Raw genomic sequence first — 17,544 nt, forward strand, 5'->3', positions numbered from 1 at the left:
AAATTACTTGGTATTTTTGTCTTGTTTTCAGTAAAAATATCAAAAAATCTATCATAGCTTTATACAGTGTGATGGAGTTACTTTACACAATTTCACTCATATCTGCAGTGCATTTCAATTAAAAATTTAACCGTTTCATAATTACAGTACAACTGCATTTTTGGAGATGTGAATTAAATATTTGAATTGTAATTGTGATGTTTCAGCGGAGCGGTGACTGTGTAATTGTGCACTACTTACGCATTCAGGCGGTCTGCAATACTTTGCCACGCTTTTTCTCTTTGCTTTATCACTGTGGCGGTGTTGCCTTTCTTCTTAATTATATCTTTTACCTCCTCGTATGCCTCCATGAGGATTTGTGCTTCCGACGGGGAAAAGTACGCGGCTCTAGTTGCCATGGTAAATCAGTTAATCTGTGATCTGTGGCGGGGTCTATTTGAGTGAGCCGTGAGCGCGCACCTATCCAGGATTGGTTTCACCTGGCTTAATGAATCCGTGTCTGCTCATCCTGGCTTGGTCTTTGTGCAACCAATTAAGCCTGGACGCACATGTTTTGGCTTCATTGAGCTCAGCTGAGTCATTTATCCCGGATGTCTTAATTCTACTTTTGTGCAACAGGCCCCTGGCCCGCTAATATAACATCCAGGGTGCATAGCGGGTGTTTGTTTACAGTCTGGGTTGAGCTGCAGTGTCGGAAGCACAGAGAAAGGGTTAGACGTTTGTACGACATGAAGATAAAAAAAATTGTAATGTTAGGTAAGATGGTTAACTTATCCTGAAGTTATCATGCCAATAGAACAAACTCAACAACTGAACAAATTTGGTTTGCACTACCTGGCTTGCTAGCATTTGCCAGCTAACGTTATTGATGACTAGCTAGCAAGCTGGCTAGCTAGTCCTACCTGCCTACTTGCTTAAGTCATGATTGCTAGTGGAAGTTAGTCGATCGTGCTAGCTAGTAGTAGCCAGCTAGTGGAAGTAAGTTAGTCCCTCATGCTAGCTAGTAGTAGCTAGCTAGTGGAAGTAAGTTAATATTAGTCCCTCAATCTGATGTGATCCTGCGTTCAGTTGTTGTTGACTTCGTGCTGCAGAAAGGTGAGATTTTTACAATACTTTCTGTAGCTAAGTTAGCTAGATCTTCTGTCTGGCTGGTGCTTATTGACTGAGTAGGCTAATAATGAACCTCTGTTACTGTAAATGGTTACCTATCTGGCCCTTTACATATCTATTCCTTAAACATTCAATACAACAATATTGAGTTGAACTACAGTCAAGCCTGATAGTGTGTGTTCAGAATGTGCCTGTAGGAGAAGGACACAGTATGGCATCTAAACAGATCATCATGGACCTCATCCAGTTACAGCCAATACAGTAAGTTAAAATCAGCCATTTTATTGGTGTGGGTATACAGTGCATTCGGAAAGTATTCAGACCCCTTGACTTTTTTCCACATTTTGTTATGTTACAGCCTTGTTCTAAAATGTATTAAATAGTTTTTTCCCCTCATCAATCTACACACAATACCCGATAATGACAGTGTTTCGCAAATGTATTAAAAACTGAAATATCACATTCACATAAGCATTCAGACTCTTTACTCAGTACTTTGTTGAAGCACTTTTGGCAGCGATTATAGCCTTGTGTCTTCTTAGGTATGACGCTACAAGCTTGGCAAACCTGTATTTGGAGAGTTTCTTACATTCTTCTCTGCAGATCCTCTAAAGCTCTGTCAGGTTGAACCTGGAGTGATGCTGCACAGCTATTTTCAGGTCTCCAGAGATGTTTGATCGGGTTCAAGTCCGGGCTCTGGCTGGGCCACTCAAGGAGATTAAGAGACTTGAACCGAAGCCACTCCTGCGTTGTCTTGGCTGTGTGCTTAGGGTCATTGTCCTGTCGGAAGGTGAACCTTCGTCCCAGTCAAGGATGATCAATGGAAACAGGATGCTCCTGAGCTCAATTTCGAGTCTCATAGCAAAGGGTCTGAATACTTATGTAAATAAGGTATTTTGGTTTTATATTTTTAATACATTTGCAAAAATGTCTACAAACCTGTTTTCACTTTGTCATTATGGGATATTGTGTGTAGATTGATGAGGGAAACATAATTTAATCAATTTTAGAATAAGGCTGTAATGTAACAAAATGTGGAAAAAGGGAAAGGGTCTGAATACTTTTCGATTGCACTGTATATCTGAGCTGTTGTCAGACAGAACTTAAAACCTTTTGGTTTCTAGGAAATTGGCATTTTACACAGAAAGGGGTGATCTGAATGGAACGCCTGAAAGATAACTTAATAATAATAATCTGTGGAAAAGGGAGGTTCAGAGGGATCGGGGTCATTTCTAATGGAGCAATCTGGATCCCCAATGAAAAGGGAGACAGTGGTGAGCACTTCTGTTGTCATGACTATCTGGCGGGGAGGAGATACTGCTGTTTCACACAATCTCCTCTCCAAGGTTGTCAGGCATGAGATCAGACAGAACATTCTTGACCCACCACCGCACAAGTTTCTCTCTTAGATGCTAGGATAATATCCAAAGCCAATCTATTCTGTAAGATCATAGTACACGTAGACAAAAGTTCAGCAGTTAATTCTTCAATAATAGTAGCAGTAGCATTACCCATTATTTTTACTTAATTTTAATTTGATAGTTCTCTAATGGAATCAAGCACAGTTGTCATGCCATGATTGGGAATTAATACAGAGAAAAAACATTTTGCAGGGCCAGGTACAATTGTTCTATACAAGTGGGAGAAAGGGTGATTTGGGGGTACTGGGGTAGCACACACACCAGAATCATACAGTAGGCAGCATAGCATGATCCTGACCAGTTTGTAGGCAGATAATATTAGGCTTTCCCCCCACACACATACATAGTTCCACTCACTGAGGCAGTTGGTTTAGCATACACACTGACATTCTTAAGTTTATAACACATTCCCAACGACATGTTAGGGTGGAATGTTCAATTTCTCAACAGTAATGGCAGGGTACGGTTATTGTGGACAGAAATATTATACTAACAATTACTTTCCCCTAACTGGGGACCTATTCCATTTGCTTCTGTATATAAGACAAATAACCTGGGGGAGAGTACAGTAGGCCAGGGTGATGGGTTGCTTAGGCAGAGAGGTGGGATTATTAAAATCAAATCTTCTCATATAATCACATTATCCGCCATCCAATCAAGCTTTCGGTCTGTAAGGTTACCTGATTTTGTAATTTAACTAGGCAAGTCAGTTAAGAACAAATTATTATTTACAATGACGGCCTACCCCGGCCGAACACAGACGCCGCTGGGCCAATTTTGCGCCGCCCTATGGGACTCCCAATCACAGCCAGATGTGATACATCGACCACCGGAGGGAGGGAGCAGGAGTAGGCATGACACATTCAGTGCTTTAACCTTATCAATATCAAATATCCGTAAGGGGACCACTGAACATTTCTCAGAATACTTTTTACACCACTTACGTGTTGGTGTATATACAGTTGAAGTCGGAAGTTTACATGCATCTTAGCCAAATACAATTAAACTCAGTTTTTCACAATTCCTGACATTTGATCCTAGTAAAAATTCCCTGTTAGGATCACCACTTTAGTTTAAGAATGTGAAATGTCAGAATAATAATAGAGATAATTATTTATTTCAGATTTTTTTATTCCCAGTGGGTAAGTTTACATACACTCAATTAGTATTTGGTAGCATTGCTTTGAAATTGTTTAACTTGGGTCGAACGTTTTGGGTAGTCTTCCACAAGCTTCCCACAATAAGCTGGGTGAATTTTGACCCATTCCTTCTGACAGAGCTGGTGTAACTGAGTCAGGTTTGTAGGCCTCCTTGATCACACACACTTTTTCAGTTCTGCCCACACATTTTCTATGGGATTGAGGTCAGGGCTTTGTTGATGGGCACTCCAATACCTTGACTTTGATGTCCTTAAGCCATTTTGCCACAACTTTGGAAGTATGCTTGAGGTCATTGCCCATTTGGAAGACCCATTTGCGACCAAGCTTTAACTTCCTGACTGATGTGTTGAAATGTTGCTTCAATATTTCCACATAATTTTCTTCCCTCATGATGCCATCTATTTTGTGAAATGCAGCAGTCCCTCCTGCAGCAAAGCACCCCCACAACATGATTCTGCCACCCTCGTGCTTCACAGTTGGGACGGTGCTCTTCGGCTTGCAAGCCTCCCCCTTTTCCCTTGAAATATAACGATGGTCATTATGGCCAAACAGGTCTATTTTTGTTTCATCAGACCAGAGGACATTTCTCCAAAAAGTACGATCTTTGTCCTCATGTGCAGTTGCAAACCGTAGTCTGGCTTTTTTATGGCGGTTTTGGAGCAGTGGCTTCTTCCTTGCTGCACGGCATTTCAGGTTATGTCGATATAGGACTCGTTTTGCTGTGGATATATATATACTTTTGTACCTGTTTCTTCCAGCATCTTCACAAGGTCCTTTGCTGTTGTTCTGGGATTGAGTTGCACTCTTTGCACCAAAGTACATTAATCTCTAGGAGACAGAATGCATCTTCTTGAGCTGTATGACGGCTGCGTGGTCCCATGGTGTTTATACTTGTGTACTATTGTTTGTACAGATGAACGTGGTACCTTCAGGCATTTGGAAATTGCTCCCAAGGATGCCCAAGCCTCCCCAGCTTTTCCTTCACCCAAATCCAGATAGCAGATGTTCTGAAAGAGCTGGAAAACCTGGACCCATACAAATCAGCTGGGCTAGACAATCTGGACCCTTTCTTTCTAAAATTATACGGCGCCATTGTTGCAACCCCTAATACTAGTCTGTTCAACCTCTCTTTCGTATCGTCCGAGATTCCTAAAGACTGGAAAGCTGCCGCTGTCGTCCCCCTCTTCAAAGGGGGAGACACTCTAGACCCAAACAGTTACAGACCTATATCCATCCTGCCCTGCCTATCTAAAGTCTTTGAAAGCCAAGATAACAAACAGATCACTGACCATTTCGAATCCTACCGTACCTTCTCTGCTGTGCAATCCGGTTTCTGAGCTGGTCATGGGTGCACCTCAGCCACGCTCAAGGTACTAAATGATATCATCACCACCATCGATAAAAGACAGTACTGTGCAGCCGTTTTCATCGACCTGGCCAAGGTTTTCGACTCTGTCAATCATCATATTCTAATCGGCAGACTCAACTCCTTGCTTTCTCAAATGACTGCCTCGCCTGGTTCACTAACTACTTCTCAGAGTTCAGTATGTCAAATCAGAGGGCCTGTTGTCCCGACCTCTGGCAGTCTATGGGGGTGTCACATGGTTCAATTCTCGAGCCAACTCTCTTCTCTGTATATATCAATGATGTCACTCTTGCTACAGGAACCTCCAAACGAGCTTCAATGCCATACAACACTCCTTCCATGGCCTCCAACTGCTCTTAAACGCTAGTAAAACTAAATGCATGCTCTTCAACCGATTGCTGCCTGCACCCACCCGCTCGACTAGCATCGCTACTCTGGACGGTTCTGACTTAGAATATGTGGACAACTACAAATACCTAGGTGTCTGGCTAGACTGTAAACTCTCCTTCCAGACTCACATTAAGCATCTCCAATCCAAAATTAAATCTAGAATCAGCTTCCTATTTTGCAACAAAGCATCCTTATCTCATTCTGCCAAACATACCCTCGCAAAACTGACTATCCTACCGATCCTCGACTTCGGCAATGTCATTTATAAAATAGCCTCCAACACTCTACTTAGCAAACTGGATGCAGTCTGTCACAGTGTCATCCTTTTTTTCACCAAAGCCCCATACCCACCCACCACTGCGACCTGTATGCTCTTGTCGGCTGGCCCTCGCTACATATTCGTCGCCAGACCCACTGGCTCCAGGTCATATATAAGTCTTTGCTAGGTAATGCTCCGCCTTATCTCAGCTCACTGGTCACCATAACAACACCTACCCGTAGCACGCGCTCCAGCAGGTATATCTCACTGGTCATCCCCAAAGCCAACACCCACTTTGGCCGTGTTTCCTTCCAGTTCTCTGCTGCCAATGACTGGAACAAATTGCACAAATTGCTGAAGTTGGAGACTTATATCTCCCTCACTAACTTTAAGCATCAGCTATCTGAGCAGCTTACCGATCGCTGCAGCTGTACATAGCCCATCCTGTACATAGCCCATCCAGCTAGTGATTGGCATAAAGTTGGGAAAATGTATATTTTTCATGCCACGTTCTCATCGCCCAAAGGTCCCCTGCTTCTCACCACTTTCCTGCCATTGAAAATTAATGGGAAGCGTAGTTTCAACGCGCGGCACTTGCGCTATTGTACATGGGGCATTATGTAAATGTATTATTTTATTTATTTTAAAAAATAAACATGTTTCTTTTGTCATTATGGTGTTTTGTATGTTGTAGCTTGATGACGGTAAAAAACCGATTTAATTAATTTAAAAATAATGCTGTAATGTAACAAAATGTGGAAAAAATGGTCTGAATACTTTCCAATTGCACTTTATAGTGTATCTGCAGATCCAGAAGCATCAGGCAGTAGGTCCTCTTATCCTTGTCAAAAGAAATGGTGGTAGAAAATTCCCATTACATTCTGAATCATAATCTATCTTTATTGTTGCCATGGGACCTTTGGCCAGCATAGTGTCCACCAAATTTCTAATGAAAAACACCATATGAGAGCTTTTAAACTTAAGCTCTGCTTTCTGTGTTGTCCATTTTTGTAATTACTATATCCTATGGGAGCAGCCATAACATTTTGGTACTGAAGTAGAAAATCTGTCAAAAAAATATGACTGAGGGGCACAAATGAGCGAGATTTACTATTCAAGTGTCATCTGTCAACTTTTAGTTAAAAAAACACACTTGAAGCAAATGTAAACATTTAATTAAACCGATTTAATCAAAGAGCAGTTGAACAAGGGTTAACAAAGTTTAGGATGTTGTCTGGCAGCCTGGCAGGCGTGGTGCCAACCGCAAAGCAACTTTCCCTAATGTATCCTGGAGAGAAAGAGAGAGAGAGCAGGTGGCAGTGGAGGGATCCTTCAAATTATGTGAAAGGGAAGCAGTATTCTAACACACAAGTAACAAGTAAAATAGCCTGATGTGGACACCAATTCAGAGACAAACTATGTGAAAGTATCTAGGAGTCATCTATAGGTAATACCACACAACATGAGAAAGAAACACCTTGAGAGCATCATGCCAAACAGGAAGTATAAAGAAGGGTCTTTCCTCAAAATACGGGAAGGAGAGGAGGGTCTCAGCTGAGGTCAGAGTTTCTGGAACATCAGCATTTGTGGGTTCGATTACAGGCTCAAAATGGCCAGAAGAAAAGTACTTTATTCTGAAGTCTATTCTTGTTCTGAGAAATGAAGGCTATTCCATGCGAGAAATGGCAGAGAAACTGAAGATCTGGTACAACGCTGTGCACTACTCCCGTCACAGAACAGCGCAAACTGGCTCTAACCTGAATAGAAAGATGAGTGGGAGGCCCCGGTGCACAACTGAGCAAGAGGACAGGTACATTAGAGTGTCTAGTTTGAGAAACAGACACCTCACAAGTCTTCATTAAATAGTACACGCAAAACACCAGTCTCAACGTCAACAGTGATGAGGCGACTCCGGAATGCTGGCCTTTTAGGCAGAGTTTCTCTATCCAATGTCTGTGTTCTTTTGCCCATCTTAAACTTTTCTTTTTATTGGCCAGTCTGAGATATGGCTTTTTCTTTGCAACTCTGCATAGAAGGCCAGCATCCCGGAGTCGCCTCTTCATTGTTGACGTTGAGACTGGTGTTTTGCAGGTCGCAAATTAATTCTGGAGGATGTGGAACTTTCCATACTGCCTTCGTTGTATTGATGGGAAGCACGTCCAGGTCAAGGCACCACCTTTAGTGGGTAGTGACTATTTCAATTACAAGGGCACACACTCCATAGTGCTTCTTGGAGTATGTGATGGCCACTATCGTTTCACCATGGTAGACATGGGGGCACATGGTCGGCAAAGCAACAGAGGAGTGTTACAGGAGAGCACCTTTGGGTCTCATCTCCTTGAGGGGAAGCTCGAGTTGCCACCACCTCAAGACCTGCCTGGCACCACAACCACAGTCCTGCATGTGTTTGTTGGAGATGCCGCTTTCCCCCTCCATGTTAATCTCATGCGCCCCTACCCAGTTATGTATAGATATACACTATGAGTTTACCAGTGAGACGTTCAGGCCCAAGGTACTTGCTATGTGTTGGATGTACTGCTGTTCCTTTTATACATTACGTATGCTTCAGCAACCATGGGCAACAAGGACTTCAAATTGTAGCTACAATCATTCTATAGGAAAAAGTAGTGCTCTCCAGGTTCCTTAGGATATCCCTAAACCCCTACCCTACCTTAACCTTTTAAATGTCAACTTCAGTTGGTTGACGTCAGTTGGGATGTCCCAAGTTTCCCATTTAGACTTTTCCCTCCCAAATAGGCCTACTTAATTTTTGCATCACAACACTCGACAACGTTCTGACAATTGTAGCCAAGGAGTTGTTTATTGTAGCGCACACAAAAAACACAACATTGTGTGAATGCTTTTATATTTACATTCTTTTCTTGGTCCAGCATCAGTAATGTTTAATGCCTTTGGTATGTTCAGCACCACCTCTACCTGTATTTATACAGGTAATAATATTTAGTACCACAATTGTCATGCCAATGAAAACCAATGGCTTGTATTTGTCTTTTTACTCAATTTACAGGTACCAACCTTGATGAAGAACAGAAAATGTACAACTACCATCATTGCCGTGCACAACGCATCATTGAGAACTCTTTGGCATCTTGACTGCCAGGTGGAGGATCCTTTGCTGGCCAATTGAGTTCCATCCCGACAAGGCGGTGGATGTTGTGAAGGCATGCATCGCCCTTTACAACTACTTGACATAAACCGATGCTGCCAACATCCCAACTGCCAGTTACATCCCTCCCAACTTCACAGATTCCACCACGGCATCTGGTGAACAACAACAGCCAGGAGAGCGGAGAAGGCAGGTGATGTGTGATGTCAACCTTCAGGATCCAGGGCGACTCTGCAATACCAATGCATCACGGGCTGCATTGGGGACCAGGAACTAACTTAAGACATTTTTTATGTCACCTCAGGAAAGTGTCTCTTGGTATCAGACTTGTCAGAATTGAAGTAATACAGTAATAAAACATTGATATGTAACCTGTTGAATGACTGTTGATTTTGTCAACATACATTTGAAGTGACATGACAAATGACATGACAAAGACTTGAGAAATGTTTGCAAAACAAAAACTTTAATTTTTCCAATTTGGTAATTCTACAAGTGCAAATATATGAGGTAGTGCTGCAGACTTGTCCAACTCAACAGATCAAAGTGCAAACATAAATTAGTTATATATTATTAAGGGTTGGCACAGCATTTATACTTAGTTTATAGACATTAAAACATAATTTCTGGACATTTAAATAATTTAATGAATCAGTTATCAACAGAGAAGTTATTCATTCACTAATTAACAGTTAAATTAAACAAATTAAAGATGCTATACAAACCCTTTACAACATATCTCAACAATATAAAGTGTCACACAACCTTTTTTAAAGAACAAAACATTTATTTTGAGTGTGTGTGGTTGTGTACTCTTCAGTGCCCTGCTGATCCTCAGACGCTGGCTACTCATACATAGCCAGCTCCATTTCAAAGAGGAGCTTATGTATCGCAAACTTTGCACGGGATTGAGCAGAGTTGTTTAACTCAGGACTAAATGGGCCTGATCCTGCGCTGCAGTCATCTGACATATGCAATTACATCAGTTCATAAAACGTTACGTGTACAATAACCAGCCGGTGTAGTTTTTTCATAACGGTAATGTTTACTGATCAGTAATACAACGTATAATGATAGCATAACACCCATCTACCATATGGATTTATTAAACTTATTATAAACACCATGTCTTTAACTCGCTTCAATCTATCCATCACTATCTATGTAATCTCTCTAGCTCGAGCGGGGCGTAGAGAGAGAGTGATATATATTTTTCCCGGGGGGAACTTGATGTGTGGCAATCGGTAGGACAGAAATACACAATAAATACATAACAGCTCAATACATACAAACATTACAATTACAGATACAGTTTACATGACAATTACAAAATACCATGTTCAAACAGTGCTCATTTAAAAGTGTTAGAGGTTGGCACAAAACTGTTCAGGGCTCTGTTAAATGTTGTTGGTCTGCACCACTTAAAACGCACCACTCGTACTGATTCAGGGCTAATCTCTATATAGCTAGCCAGCTAATTACGAGCGGCTGGCTAAACAAAAAGACCTTACCTCTTCTGATATGTTGGAGTCGGTTCCCCCGGTGATTGACATAGGAGCTCAGCCATGATAGCATGAAGTAAAAAGGCGGCACCGTTTTCCCACCTGCATCTCCACTTCGACCCTTCATTTAAAAAAAATCTTAACCAACTGCCTCCACTTCTTGTAGCAAGCTTCCCCTTCCATCCCCATTACCTCCCTGATCTCTTTCCAGGAGTTTAAACTAAACTATTGTCTTTGAAATCCCTACACGTGGTATCATAAAGATGTTTATATACTGCTCAAAAAAATAAAGGGAACGCTTAAACCAGACAATGTAACTCCAAGTCAATCACACTTCTGTGAAATCAAACTATCCACTTAGGAAGCAACACTGATTGACAATACATTTCACATGCTGTTGTGCAAATGGAATAGACAACAGGAAATTATAGGCAATAAGCAAGACACCCCCAATAAAGGAGTGGTTCTGCAGGTGGAGACCACAGACCACTTCTCAGTTCCTATGCTTCCTGGCTGATGTTTTGGTCACTTTTGAATGCTGGCGGTGCTTTCACTCAAGTGGTAGCATGAGACGGAGTCTACAACCCACACAAGTGGCTCAGGTAGTGCAGCTCATCCAGGATGGCACATCAATGCGAGCTGTGGCAAGAAGGTTTGCTGTGTCTGTCAGCGTAGTGTCCAGAGTATGGAGGCGCTACCAGGAGACAGGCCAGTACATCAGGAGACGTGGAGGAGGCCGTAGGAGGGCAACAACTCAGCAGCAGGACCGCTACCTCCGCCTTTGTGCAAGGAGGAGCAGGAGGAGCACTGCCAGAGCCCTGCAAAATGACCACCAGCAGGCCACAAATGTGCATGTGTCTGCTCAAACGGTCAGAAACAGACTCCATGAGGGTGGTATGAGGGCCCGACGTCCACAGGTGGGGGTTGTGCTTACAGCACAATACCGTGCAGGACGTTTGGCATTTGCCAGAGAACACCAAGATTGGCAAATTCGCCACTGGCGCCCTGTGCTCTTCACAGATGAAAGCAGGTTCACACTGAGCACACATGACAGACGTGACAGTCTGGAGACGCCGTGGAGAACGTTCTGCTGCCTGCAACATCCTCAAGCATGACCGGTTTGGCGGTGGGTCAGTCATGGTGTAGGGTGGCATTTCTTTGGGGGGCCGCACAGCCCTCCATGTGCTCACCAGAGGTAGCCTGACTGCCATTAGGTACGGAGATGAGATCCTCAGACCCCTTGTGAGACCATATGCTGGTGCGGTTGGCCCTGGGTTCCTCCTAATGCAAGACAATGCTAGACCTCATGTGGCTGGAGTGTGTCAGCAGTTCCTGCAAGAGGAAGGCATTGATGCTATGGACTGGCCCGCCCGTTCCCCAGACCTGAATCCAATTAAGCACATCTGGGACATCATGTCTCGCTCCATCCACCAACGCCACGTTGCACCACAGACTGTCCAGGAGTTGGCGGATGCTTTAGTCCAGGTCTGGGAGGAGATCCCTCAGGAGACCATCGCCACCTCATCAGGAGCATGCCCAGGCGTTGTAGGGAGGTCATACAGGCACGTGGAGGCCACACACACTACTGAGCCTCATTTTGACTTGTTTTAAGGACATTACATCAAAGTTGGATCAGCCTGTAGTGTGGTTTTCCACTTTAATTTTGAGTGTGACTCCAAATCCAGACCTCCATGGGTTGATAAATTGGATTTCCATTGATTATTTTTGTGTGATTTTGTTGTCAGCACATTCAACTATGTAAAGAAAAAAGTATTTAATAAGATTATTTCTTTCATTCAGATCTAGGATGTGTTGTTTAAGTGTTCCCTTTATTTTTTTGAGCAGTGTATTTGCGAACTTCCTCTGATAGCCTTTTGTAAAATTTCTCCATGTTTGTTCTGAAGGAAGTGAGTTTGTGTTAATACAGGATGTACCGCCTCCACCTATCGTCAACCAATCATGTCATTGCAGAGCTACACAGAGCTAAACGGAGCCATCTGCATTGTTACAAAATTTGAGAGGCGCACAGCGATGTGTGACAGACCTCAATTTGGCCTCTGCATGCCTCCGGAGGCTCTGCAATTGCATCACACCCTCCATACGGAGCCTCCGACCACATTTATGGATCAAGCATAAATTGGCTTTTACGATCGCTTTCATTTCAGCACCACGAGCCTGTCACTTTTGATGTGACACTGTTGTTGTTGCTATTGGTGATAGTGTGATATTGGTGTTATGTTTAGTAAACTGTGTGTTTTTTGTTTTGCTTCTCGCACTATTAATGTTATGACCTATGCTTTTCCAAACTTTCCAGAATTCTTGAAGCATCCCAGGATTCTGACAAAGAGTCGTTTGGGTTTCCTGAAGAGAATGTGTGTGTGTGTAAGGCCTTTGTGTTCAGTTTGTCCCAGACTCTAATTAGGTTCTATCATTTTCTTTTGTCTTTATTTACTTTTGACTACTGAGGTGGAAATACTTTATCTGGTGGGAGTACTTTGACCTTTTTAACCTGTCTCTCCTCTCTGGGGAGGTTCCCATTGCTTGGAAGGCAGCCACGGTGCATCCTTCATTGAAAGGGGGAGATCAAGCTGATTCAGATGACCATCCTATCCATGCTAGATTACGGAGACGCAATTTATAGATCGGCAGGTAAGGGTGCTCTCAAGCGGCTAGATGTTCTTTACCATTCGGCCATCAGATTTGCCACCAATACTCCTTTGGGACACATCACTGCACTCTATACTCCTCTGTAAACTGGTCGTCTCTGTATACCCGTCGCAAGACCCACTGGTTGATGCTTATTTATAAAACCCTCTTAGGCCTCACTCCCCCTTATCTGAGATACCTACTGCAGCCCTCATCCTCCACAAACAACACCCGTTCTACCAGTCACATTCTGTTAAAGGTCCCCAAAGCACACACATCCCTGGGTCGCTCCTCTTTTCAGTTCACTGCAGCTAGCAATTTGAACGAGCTGCAACAAACACTCAAACTGGGCAGTTGTTTTCTCCATCTCTTCATTCAAAGACTCAATCATGGACACTCTTACTGACAGTTGTGGCTGCTTCGTGTGATGTATTGTTGTCTGTACCTTCTTGCCTTTGTGCTGTTGTCTGTGCCCAATAATGTTTGTACCATGTTTTGTGCTGCTACCATGTTGTGCTGCTGCCATGTTGTGTTGCGTTTAATGTTGTTGTCATGTGGTGTTGCTACCATGCTGTGTTTTCATGTGTTGTCATATGTTGCTGCCATTTTATGTTGTTGTCTTAGGTCTCTCTTCATGTAGTGTTGTGGTGTCTCTGTTGTCGTGATGTGTGTTTTGTTCTATATTTACATTTTTAATCCCAGCCCCGGTCCCCGCAGGAGGCCTTTTGGTAAGCCGCCATTGTAAATAAAAATGTGTTTTTAACGACTTGCCTACCGTAATTTCCGGACTATTGAGCGCACCTGAATATAAGCCGCACCTACTGAATTTTTAAAAAAGTATTATTTTGAACATAAATAAGCCGCACATGTCTATAAGCCGCAGGTGCCTACCGGTACATTGAAACAAATTAACTTTACACAGGCTTTAACGAAACACGGCTTGTAACAAAAATAAATAGGCTTTAACAAAACACGGCTTGTAACAAAAATAAATAGGCTTTAACGAAGCACGGCTTGTAACAAAAATAAATAGGCTTTAACGAAACACGGCTTGTAACAAAAATAAAAAATTTGCAGTAAACAGTAGCCTACCAAGAAAGTCATTGGTCACTATCTTCCTCCTCCTGTGCACTGAAACCACTGAAGTCATCTCCTTCGGTGTCGGAGTTGAATAGCCTCAGAATTGCTTCATCCGATATTGGATCATTTTCATTGTCGCTCTCGTCACTGTTTGACCTTAACCCGTTCGGCAATTTCATTGGTCTAATGAAAGCTTCATGCCGCCAAAAATCTGAGCACGTCACAGAATGTGTTTTTTTGGAGAAAAAAAAATTGAAAGCGGGAAAAATCCATATATTAGCCGCGTCATTGTTTAAGCCGCGAGGTTCAAACTGTGTGGAAAAAGTTGCGGCTTATAGTCCGGAATTTACAGTAGTTAAATAAAGGTTAAAAAAATAAAATACAAATATATTGAGGATATTGTTTTTTTATATATACTGCTCAAAAAAATAAATGGAACACTTAAACAACACAATGTAACTCCAAGTCAATCACACTTCTGTGAAATCAAACTGTCCACTTAGGAAGCAACACTGATTGACAATAAATTTCACATGCTGTTGTGCAAATGGAATAGACAACAGGTTGAAATTATAGGCAATAAGCAAGACACCCCCAATAAAGGAGTGGTTCTGCAGGTGGAGACCACAGACCACTTCTCAGTTCCTATTCTTCCTGGCTGATGTTTTGGTCACTTTTGAATGATGGCGGTGCTTTCACTCTAGTGGTAGCATGAGACGGAGTCTACAACCCACACAAGTGGCTCAGGTAGTGCAGCTCATCCAGGATGGCACATCAATGCGAGCTGTGGCAAGAAGGTTTGCTGTGTCTGTCATCGTAGTGTCCAGAGCATGGAGGCGCTACCAGGAGACAGGGCAGTACATCAGGAGACGTGGAGGAGGCCGTAGGAGGGCAACAACTCAGCAGCAGGACCGCTACCTCCGCCTTTGTGCAAGGAGGAGCAGGAGGAGCACTGCCAGAGCCCTGCAAAATGACCTCCAGCAGGCCACAAATGTGCATGTGTCTGCTCAAACAGTCAGAAACAGACTCCATGAGGGTGGAATGAGGGCCCGACGTCCACAGGTGGGGGTTGTGCTTACAGCCCAACACCGTGCAGGACGTTTGGCATTTGCCAGAGAACACCAAGATTGGCAAATTCGCCACTGGCGCCCTGTGCTCTTCACAGATGAACGCAGGTTCACACTGAGCACGTGACAGATGTGACAGAGTCTGGAGACGCCGTGGAGAACGTTCTGCTGTCTGCAGCATCCTCCAGCATGACCGTTTTGGCGGTGGGTCAGTCATGGTGTGGGGTGGCATTTCTTTGAGGGGCCGCACAGCCCTCCATGTGCTCGCCAGAGGTAGCCTGACTGCCATTAGGTACCGAGATGAGATCCTCAGACCCCTTGTGAGACCATATGCTGGTGCGGTTGGCCCTGGGTTCCTCCTAATGCAAGACAATGCTAGACCTCATGTGGCTGGAGTGTGTCAGCAGTTCCTGCAAGAGGAAGGTATGGACTGGCTGCCCGTTCCCCAGACCTGAATCCAATTGAGCACATCTGGGACATCATGTCTCGCTCCATCCACCAACGCCACGTTGCACCACAGATTTAATAACATTATTTATTTCATTCAGATCTAGGATGTGTTGTTTAAGTGTTCCCTTTATTTTTTTGAGCAGCGTACTTATTGCAAGTCACTTTGGTGTATAACAATGAATTTACAAAAGTCCATCATGAACATGTTTTTATATTAGATTTCATATGTAATTTTGGAACTCAGAAGAAGTTTTACTTTCTCTTTTAAGGTATAACTAACCTACATTTGATATTTACTCACCATGTTAATCTACTCATCAACCCTAATAAAACCTATTGCATAGCATTTCTTATTCTGTGATACACTTAAGGGAAAGTTCAGTGATTTTACACACTGCAAACAACTAGCAACATTTTGTGATCAATTCACCATTTAGGTCAATGTATTAAAGTAGTATGAACAATTAGTATGTAGTTAAATGTCATGCCTGATATTGATTGTGACCAATGAATTGGTTGAAAGGTAGACAACATTTGTAGTGTATTGCATTGGATAGTATGGTATTGTACTTGTACTCATCCTCTGATTTAAACACGCACACGCGCACACACACACACACACAGTGGTGTGTATTCATGGATACCAAGGGAAGTCAGGATCTCCACCCCAACCCCCCCTTCCAAAAAAAAAACATACTAAAGAATTGATCTTTCGTGTGTTTTATACATTTCCTTCAATGCGCAAGAGGCTGAATGTATCTCACTGGAGAAAGCATCCGAGCGAACGAAACAGCGCCCCTCGGTCTCAACATGTGTAGCCCATCTAACTGATGCTGTCAGGTCAAAAGGAGTATGACGTTGTTGCCCGTAGCACTGAATGCAAGGGACGCCATCCAGCATTTGGACTCCCTTGATATATATATTTTATGAGTGAGCTCAGCTGTAAATGGTCCTGGCACACCAAAAAAAGTGTCAAGGGAAACCAGTTTGGTTTTGGCTTCACACCAATCACATCACATCAGAAGCCAAACGTCATTGACAGAAAACTTGAATTGTTGCATCTCGTTGTGTCATCGTCCTCCGGTGGCTAGCTAGCTAACTAAAATTGTCCATTTCCTAAATTAGCCACAGATGGAGATAGGGATTTGGACTTGTGGTTTTACTTAATTCTCCGTACTGGCCAATGATTATAACAGCGATTCTGATCCAACCATAAATTAATATATTATGCCCCTGGCCTGAAAGGATAGAAAGGTCAACATGTAGCTAATGTGTCTTCTTATTGTCTCGGCCTTAAGCCTATATCTCGTTGTCAAGGTACAGTTTATGAACTAACAGGTTATAGAGCAAACAATGCAATTATCACAACACATAGGTTGTAATGTCTATTTCTTTCCCTGGCTTGGCATCCCTGATGATGTTACCCACACACCGCTACTGACACACACACATGAAATCCATATCATCTGTTTATTTGTAATTTGTACAAAATGAATGAGACCTATGGCACCTTTATGTATTCACAATAATCCTAAAAACACCGTATCATAAAATTATGTTGTGTCTTCCTGAGTTAGTATCTTGCTGTTTCCTTTTATATTTAGCTGCTATAAACAAAAAATGCCTAAATGTGTCTAAACCTTTGTAAAGTAATCTTTGCCTGCTCATAGTTGTCACGTGATGCACACCAGATTATGTCATCAGTGTCTCCTGAACTTAGAAACCTGACGTTTTTTGGGGTTGGTGCTGGAGATTATGAATTTGGGTGAAAAAGGGTGAAGTGCCCCTTTAACAGCCTTCAAACAGAACACGTTCTGCATAATCATTCAGAATGTCTACATATTTAGTGCAGGCGGGACTTCCCTCACATTCAGTTGGCCACATCTCAACTGTAGCCTGGGAATCCAAAGGGTATCTATACCTGAAACATAGGGTTAGGGTCAGACCTGAATCAAAAAAGACGTGG

The 17,544-nt window shown here is 42.8% G+C and overlaps 1 protein-coding gene and 1 long non-coding RNA gene across 3 annotated transcripts in view; one reads left to right on the top strand and one right to left on the bottom strand.

Annotated features, from left to right (window-relative positions):
• Window positions 1-564: 564 nt before the first annotated feature.
• LOC115167683 (uncharacterized) lies at window positions 565-9,208 on the top strand. The gene is made up of 3 exons (XR_003870527.1): window positions 565-1,095; window positions 1,295-1,371; window positions 8,735-9,208. It is a non-coding gene; the product is annotated as an uncharacterized LOC115167683 (long non-coding RNA).
• Window positions 9,209-17,029: 7,821 nt separating this feature from the next.
• The window catches only part of c5 (complement component 5), a 58,526-nt gene continuing 58,011 nt past the window's right edge, over window positions 17,030-17,544 (bottom strand). For both annotated transcript variants that reach the window (XM_029722326.1, XM_029722325.1), the window contains one exon: window positions 17,030-17,499. In XM_029722326.1, the coding sequence (XP_029578186.1) occupies window positions 17,367-17,499 (133 nt within the window). In that variant the 3' untranslated portion in view covers window positions 17,030-17,366. The remainder of the gene's footprint in view (window positions 17,500-17,544) is intronic.

This window comes from Salmo trutta, chromosome 29 (genome assembly GCF_901001165.1).
Source record: "Salmo trutta chromosome 29, fSalTru1.1, whole genome shotgun sequence".
NCBI classification, from domain to species: Eukaryota; Metazoa; Chordata; class Actinopteri; order Salmoniformes; family Salmonidae; genus Salmo; species Salmo trutta.